This window comes from Dipodomys ordii, unplaced genomic scaffold, assembly GCF_000151885.1.
Source record: "Dipodomys ordii isolate 6190 unplaced genomic scaffold, Dord_2.0 Scaffold54, whole genome shotgun sequence".
In the NCBI taxonomy this organism is placed as follows: domain Eukaryota; kingdom Metazoa; phylum Chordata; class Mammalia; order Rodentia; family Heteromyidae; genus Dipodomys; species Dipodomys ordii.
This window is the reverse complement of record NW_012267270.1, coordinates 4,041,123-4,049,212: the sequence shown is the minus strand read 5'-3', so window position 1 is coordinate 4,049,212 and position 8,090 is coordinate 4,041,123. Positions and strand designations below refer to the sequence as shown.

Below are 8,090 nucleotides of genomic sequence, written 5' to 3'. Positions count from 1 at the left end.
GGGTCCGTTGAGTTTTCTCTCTGATCTTGACATGTTCTGTCTCCCTTTGTTCTGAGAGAGACTTGATACTGGAAGGATGCAGAGCTGCTGGTCCCAGTACTGACCCCAGCTCTCCGGGGGGTCAGCAGGTGACTTCTTGATGGAGATGCAGTAGTGATATAGTACAGCAGGCCCTGGCTCTGTACTCTTCTTTCCTTGAGCAACGCTCTTCTGATGCACTTCTTTCGGTGTGTGTGTGCCAGTACTGGGACTGGAATTCAGGCCTTGGGCACCGTCTCTCAGCTTTTCTGCTCAAGAACAGCACCCTACCACTTGAGCTACAGCTCCACTTCTGGCTTGTTGCTGATTAATTGGAGATAAAGAGTTTCATAAACTTTCTGCCAGGGCTGGCTTCCAACCTTGATCCTCAGATCTTAGCCTCCTGAGTAGCTAGGATTACAGGCGTGAGCCACTGACATCTGGCTAATGCACTTTTCATACATCTAGATGAAATTCATTTCTTTTTGTCCTGTCTCATTCCTAGGGGAGGGCAGAATGACCCCCGGCAGATTCCTCCTCGTAGCACCCCAAGAAGCCACCAGCTAATGGCTGAGAGCTGCTCTTGCTCCTTCTACCTCCTGCAGACCAAGGCTCAGCAGGGGTGTGAAGGGGGCTACTGGGAGCCCCGATGGCCCCTTAGAGCAATGCCTTGAAGAGGAAGGACAGAGAGGCTCCACAGGACAGTCCCAGGGCCAGGAAGAATGTCATGAGGGCGCCTGCCACTTCCCTCTCATGTGGTAGGACCTGCCTGCAGAACACAGAGATAGGAGCTTAGAAAATGCTGGATCCCTCCCCAGAGCCAACTGGGGCCTTTGCTATTTCTACACAAAGACACGAGAGGCCTAGTCAAGGTCTGACCCTGCCCATGTCCCTAGAAGCTGCCCCTTCCCTGTAGGGGTTCCCATTATAGGGTGTGTGTGGTGTGTGTGAGTGTGTGTGTGTGTGTTGGTCATGTGGCTTGAACTTGAGGCCTGGACACTGTTCCTGAGCCATTTTTGCTCAAGGCTAACACTCTACCACTTTGAGCCACAGCTCTACTTCCAGTTCTCTGGTGGTTTATTGGCAATAAGAGTCTCTTGGACTTTCCTGCCCAGGCTGGCTTTGAATGATGATCCTCAGATCTCAGCCTCCTGAGCTAGGATTACAGGTGTGAACCACCAGCCCCTGGCTTCCCCACTTGTTTTCCTTGTCACCTTTACACTCAAGATTCTCCACTCCCTTGGCATATGAACTCTGCTTTGGAGCAAACGTAGCTCCTCTTCAACTGAGAATGCCGAAGCTAGATGGGCTCTGAGATGCCAATTCAGTAGTAAGAGCTTGAGCCACAGGGTGGCGCCAGTGAGTCCTGCAGCCTGGCAGCTGGGCTGGCCAGGGCACAGGTTCCTCCCCTGCCCCTAATCCTTCCCCTTGGAGCTAGTGCCTCTTACTATACCAGTGCACCCCACCCCTTCCCCAGACCTGGGTGCCAGGCACATGGTGAGGGACACCAGGTAGCCGTTGGAAATGGCGAAGAGGAGCATGAAGGTGATGAAGTAGGCGTCCTGCTTGAAGAGGATGGGCAGCCGGGTTCGCTCGGGCACGTTGCACAGCATGAAGAGTGGCACAAAGAGGAAGCGCAGGCACACGAGCAGGGGCAGCAGGCGGCTGTCCTCTTCTGGCTGTGACAGAGACCTGGGTGAGCCTGGTCCCGGAGGCCCAGGTTTCTGCTCTGGGAATGCCTCAGGAGCCCAGAAGCATAGACCCAGCAATCACCCCTGACCTCCTCTCTCCTCACCCACCATGAGCCAGTGGGGACCCTGCACCAGGCCTCTGAGAACAAATCTGACACTAGATTCATTTCCCCCTGATCTTTCTTTTGTGCTACGTGGCAGACACAGAAGAGGGAGGCCTTTGGCAACATACATTCTTCTCCCTCCGTCCGTCCCTCCTCTCTTTCTTCGTGGGGCTTGAACTCAGGACCTTATGCTCTCACTTGCCGTTTTTGCTCCAGGCTGGTGCTCTACCATTTAAGCCTCCACTTCGAGCTTTTTTTTTTTTTTTGGTGGTTAATTGGCCCAAGCTGGCTTCTTCCACCCCGATCCTCAGAGCTCAGCCTCCTGAGTAGCTAGGATTACAGGCGTTGAGCTGCCAATGGCCACTGGAAAATGGCCTTTCCTAACCTGAGAGCCCTTCCAGCCCCAGCCCGCTCACCCACCCACAGGAAGTAGGAGGTCAGGCTCCGGCCCAGCCAGTCCATGACATTGAAAAGCAGGAAGCAGCAGATTGGGTTGAAGAACTTGCCTGGAGGAAGAGAGAGGGTGTGTGTGGGGGGAACCTTACCCTCCATTCCCCTCTGTGCTCCTTCCCCTCTGCTCCCCCTATCTTCTTTTTTTTTTTTTGGGTCCGATTGTGGGGCTTGAACTCTGGGCTTAACTGCTGTCCCTCAGCTCTTCAGCTCAAGGCTAGCGCTCTACCACTTGAGCCACAGCACCACTTCCAGCTTTTTTCTTTTTGCTTATGTGGTGCTGAGGAATCGAACTCAGGGCCTCATGCATGCGAGGCAAGCGCTCTACCACTGAGCCACCTTCCCAGCCCCTCCCCCTATCTTCTTCTGTGCCCCAAACACTCACTCCACTTCCCGGGACTGGTGATGCTGGTCACCATGGCTGTGATGGCTGGGAAGACAGACAGGGTGGCGGTGAAGACCAACACAAGGCACAGCGCTGTCAGCCAGATCTGGGAGACAGAGGCAGGGGCATGAGCAGGCAGGGCAGCCCCTGGCCCAACATGGAACCCCAACCTTCCCACCCCAGCCCTGCCCAAGAAAACCGGGGGCCTGGTCCTGTTATATCTCTGACCCACCAAATAATCTTAGGGTAAGGAGGTGAGTACTTAGGCCCATTCCAGTTTGAGATTGAAGACAGCAGAGGGCGACCCTCTCCTTCCCCAGGGGCAGTGGTTGGGGGGTGGGGGCCATCTCCCAGCTGAACCTTCCGGAGCACAACCAGCACTGAAGGTTTCTCTGGCTTCTGCGGCTCCTCTGATTCTGGCTCTGGCTCCCTCTCAGGGTCAAGATCTAGAGTCAGGGCTGCCTTCTGCAGGCTGTTGGGGATTCCATTCTTCTCATCTGGAGCAAGAAGAAAGCCCTGAGGTCATGCGTAGGGGTCCTGGTGGGTCCCCTTCCAGCTCAGGTGCAGGCGAGTGGAATTAATGATGACCCCATGACATGTATTTATCATTCATTTGGCTTTGGCATGCTAGGGACTGAACCTAGTGTCTTGTGTTTGCTAAGTAAATGTTCTATCACTGAGCTATGTACATCCTCAGCTATTAGTTTCTTGAGACAGGGTGGCCCTATATCACTCAGCCTGACCTCAAACTCATGCTCCTTTGCCTCAGTCTCCTGAGGGCTGAGGTTACAGGCATGTGACACCACGCCCAATCTATTATTTATTTATTTATTATTTGTTACCCGTTCTGGGACTTGAACTCAGGGCCTGGGCGCTGTCCCTGAGCCTCTCTGTGCTCAAGGGGAGAGCTCCACCACTGAGCCACAGAGCCACTTCCAGCTTTTTCGGAGTAGTTTATTGGAGATAAGAGTCCCACCGACTTTGCTGCCCAGGCTGGCTTTGAACTCAGCCTCCTGAGTAGCTAGGATTACAGGTGTGAGCCACTGGCACCAGCATCTGCTCATTAAGAACATGTATCTGCCAGTAATTTGGCTGGGTTCTCTCATTGCCATGGCTTTACAAATGGAGGAACTGGGGCTAGAGGGTTAAATGACTTGCCCAAGGCCACAAAGCTTGTGAAGCCAGGATTCAAATTCAGATGTGTTTAGATCCAGGCCTGGCATGTATGAAAGTCTACTGGCTTCTCCCTTTGAAAGAGGAGGTAACTGAGGCCCAAGAGCAGCAGGGTTGACTTAAAGCCAAGTATGGTGGTATATGCCTGTAATCCCAGCACTTCAGGGCAGGAGGCTAAGGTGGGAGGATAGCAAGTTCTCAGTCCCTGTAGGCTACATAAAGCAAACACCCTATCTCAATACTTGCCCCTCAAGCAAACCAACAGAAATGACTTGGGTCCCACGATGATCTTCTGCCTCTGCAAATGCAAGGCTCCAAGGAATGGGGCCCAAGATGGGGACAGAAGGGAATAGTTCCCAGGGGAGCTGGCTGAAGCCTTTTCTTCATTTCTCACCTCCCCTGTTCAGACCTGGGATCTTACCAGCCTGGAGGAGCTCAGCTTTGGTCTCTAACTCCTGAACGGGGGTCTGTGATGGCTTCTTAGCCAGATAGTAGCGGGCAAACTCCTGCAGAAGGATAGAGAAGGGAGGTAGGTGGCCTCTTGGCCTCTTTGGGAAATCAGGGCCAAGCACACGTGTCTCCCCTCCCCCCTCTTAAGAACCTCAGATTTAAGGAAGTGGGACACAGGGTCCAATCGCAGGCTTACCAGGTGGGGCAGGCTCAGGTAGCAAACGATGGATATGAAGATGCCCACACAGGGTGTAATGAAGTAGCCGAGGGCGGAAGTCTGGGCATCTACACCGCCTATGGCAGAAAATTCCGCTTTAGAGGTGAGGTAGCTGGTTTCATAGCTCCCTCAGGACCACCAACTCAGGTTACACCTCTTACAGCATGTGCACTTCTGAGGGCCAGGCCCAGCACCCTCTTTTTTTTGGGGGGGTGCCATTTCTAGGGTTTGAACTCAGGGCCTTGAGTTAGCTTTTGTGCTCAAGGCTGATGCTCTACCTGTGTGAACCACACTTCCAGCTTTTTGCTGGTTAACTGGAGATATGTCTTCTGGACTTTTCCTGCCCAGGCTGGTTCTAGACTTTGATCCTCAGAACTCAAGCCTCCTGAGTAGTTAAGATTACAGCAGGGCTACCAGAGTTGGGCTCAGGAATCTTATACAGATCAGACCTTCATTCCTTTCATTTTTCCATACACACCATTTTTGTTGTGTGTCTTCTTACCGTGGGCTGAGCACAGACAGCTACATCACATACAAGTTAACTATTGCACAAGCAGTCCAAATGCTCTGGCCAATGCCTCTGGGCTTGTGATTAGTGAAACAGATTCAAGTTCAAGTGAATCCCTAACTGATCCTCAGCTTCTGCCCACATGCACAAACCCAGGAATCTTGCCCCAGGCCCCAAGTTCAGCCAGCCTCATCAGCTCATTGGTATGAACCAGAGTCTGCTCCCCATCCCCCTGTCTCCATCTAGAACCCCACCATCTTCCTCCTATGCATCCTGTCACCCCCAAGCCCGGAGTCCGTCCCCCCACCTCCCCAGGCCGGTGTACTCACTAGCCATGGACATGAGCATGGCGAGTGCTGCGAAGATCCCAGCGAGGCCTTGGCCACTGAGGAACAGGGTGCTGTAGGTAGACGGCATGGTGCCCAGCTGCCCGAAGAGGCTGCCTTGTAGCACTGCACAGAAGGCTGTGGAGAGACAGGGATGGAGCCACCCAGCCACCCGCCTCCTCTGGGGCTCCCCCCAGCGGCATCACTGGGGTGTAGAAGGGACTCTGGACTGGTGTGGGCGTTCCTGAGGACTCTAGTGCCCATTCATCCCCACTTCTTCTCAAGTATAGCCATCAATCTGTGGGGCCAGTGACCTGCAGGCCTGCCCCGAGGCCGCTGTGGGGCTGGGATGAGGGGCTGCTGCTCTCCCTCTCCGCCTGAGAGTGTTGGCTTCCCTTCTTGGATCTGTAGGGCCTTTTTCTATCACAAACAAGAAGCTTAGGAGAGAAGGGCAGGGAAGTGCTCACAGTTGATGAACCAGACGGAGGCCATAGTGACGGAAAAGAAGGGCCCGGGGCTCACGTCCACCTTGACCAATACTGCTGTCAGAGCAAAGAGGAAGAGGATGGCCAGCAGGCTGCCCAGGATGCGCACAGACTCAGGGATGCTGCTCAGAAGGGTTGGAAGAGGACATTAGACAGACCGCCCCCCCCCCAGGCAAGCCAGGAGCAGGGCAGTGGGGCTAGGGGCTACGTAGGGGGAAGTTGGGGGCTCTTCCTGGGCCTACATGCTGCTGCCTGGCAAGAAGGCTGAGAGGCCCAGGGGTGGGGGTAGAGTCTTACCACTGATACAGGAAGGAGTTGAGGAGGGTGAAGAGCAGTAGGGGCAGCTGGGACAGCAGTGTCAGCCAGTTGTTGAAGTTGTAGGTGTCGGTGGGGCCTGTGTGGTTGGTGCTCAGGTTGCCAGCTGTGTTGTTGACCCCTGCCAGGCGTTCCTGGAAGTACTGGGGGAGGTGGAATAGGGTCAGAACCGCCAGTCCCCCAGCCTTCCTCCTCTCTGCCTGTCCTTACATTGTGACTGCCTGGCTAATGTCCACAGGAATTATCAGTCTTGTCCTTGTCCTGTCCTGTCCCAGCACCTGGCACCCAGCTCCACGAATGTGCGTGGAATTGAACAGCAAGAGTCCGAGATAGAACGAAACCTCGGGGCCACCTCATCTCTTTAGCACCCTGTTCCAGCCCCACCCCTATACCATCGGACAGCAGTCTCTAGGTTCAGCCATTCCATTTTTTATTTTTTTTTTTTGGGAGGGGCTGGTGAATTGGAGATAAGAGTCTCTTGGACTTTCTTGCCAGAACTGGCTTTGAACCCTGACTCTCAGATCTCAGCCTGGTGACTAGGACTACAAGCATGACCCACTGGCTCCCAGCTTACCATGGGTATTTATTGAGCACCTACTGTAAGCCAGGGTCTGGCTGCCGTTGCCACACATCTCAGGAGCACACATCCTGCCAACTTCTGCTTAGTCTCCTTTCACCTTCTACCCAGATTTCTCTTCCCTGCAGACAGAGCCTCGGGCATTTCTGGCCCAGCATCATAGAGCAAGAGGTATGACTCCAATGCTAGTGTGTCTGCCTTGCAGGCAGAAGAGGCTGAGAGCCAAAAATCAGATTCCAGCCTCCCTTTTGTGCCTGGTTTCCTGTTCCAGCCTGTTAAGCCCCAGGGACCTCAGATTCTAGATTCCCCCCCCCCCCCATCCAGAACAGGCAGGCCCTTCCTTCCTCCAGTAGAGAATTTCCTGTTCCTCACAGCCTCTCTTCCTTACTTTACCTATCCTACTCTTCTCAAGCAGAAGAAATGTTTTCCTTCTGCTGGGAATCCACCCCACTGGACTCTAAGCCTGAAACTCGAGTCAAGTTACACTATTAATAGCTCTGGCCCGATCTTTTTTCTCAAGTCCGGAGGCTGATTTCCACTTCACAACCAGTCCCAGAGAGAACCCAAGCTCTACATTTCTGCTTTGCCTTAGAGAATGAATGCTCTGGGCGGAAAGACCCTCCCTCTGCTTAGATTCCTCTATGCTCCCTGTGCCTGGGTCAGAGTAACTGCATATTAGATATGTTGCCAGGCGCAGGTGGTGGCTCACAATTGTAATCCTAGCTACTTAGGAGGCTGAGATCGGAGGATCAAGGTCTGAAGCCAGCCAGGCAGGAAAGTCCTTGAGACTCATCTCCAGTGAAGCGCCAGAAAGAGCTGTGGCTCAAGTGATAGACCTCCAGTCTTGAGCACAAAAGCCCAGGAACAGCGCTCAGGCCCCGAGGCACCAGGACCAGCAACACACACACACACACACACACACGTACGTTTGGGGGATGAGTGTCATCCACGCACTCGGCAAAGGCAACCAAAGCCTTGGGAAATGCACTTTTGGAGTGGCTGGCCCAGAAAGCCTGACAAACTGAGGATCTGGGCGAGTCACAAACCCCTCTGGGACAGACCCCTGGACCCCTGGGACCTGGGTATTTCTTGGTCTGGGAGCGACCTTTCCCCCGACCCTTGGAGCCCCAGGCTTCAGCCTGCAGATGGGTAAACTGAGTCCAGGGCGGCGCGTGTGGAGCCTCGGTGCCAGGGCTGCGCCCGGCGGGTGGGGAGCGGCTGGGCGCGGGGTCTCACCGGGATGGCAGTGATGAAGAAGTTCCAGGGCAGCAGGGTGCCCAGCCCCAGGATGAAGAAGCTGGTCCCGACCAGGTGGTAGCTGTGGGGACCGGTTGAAGGTCACCCCGAGGACGCATGCCGGGGCCTCCCGCCTTCCTGGTCCTCCCTCCCCT

At 54.4% G+C, this 8,090-nt stretch overlaps 1 protein-coding gene across 1 annotated transcript; it reads right to left on the bottom strand.

Moving 5' to 3' along the window:
• Nucleotides 1-435: 435 nt before the first annotated feature.
• Nucleotides 436-8,025, bottom strand: Slc29a2 (solute carrier family 29 (equilibrative nucleoside transporter), member 2; the record flags this gene model as incomplete). Its single annotated transcript, XM_013021222.1, has 11 exons — nucleotides 436-787; nucleotides 1,498-1,697; nucleotides 2,234-2,319; nucleotides 2,649-2,754; nucleotides 3,009-3,145; nucleotides 4,243-4,327; nucleotides 4,468-4,565; nucleotides 5,326-5,460; nucleotides 5,790-5,929; nucleotides 6,105-6,265; nucleotides 7,936-8,025. Coding segments are annotated over 11 exons (1,350 nt in total), but the record flags the coding sequence as incomplete, so codon positions are not given.
• Between the last annotated feature and the right edge of the window lie 65 nt (nucleotides 8,026-8,090).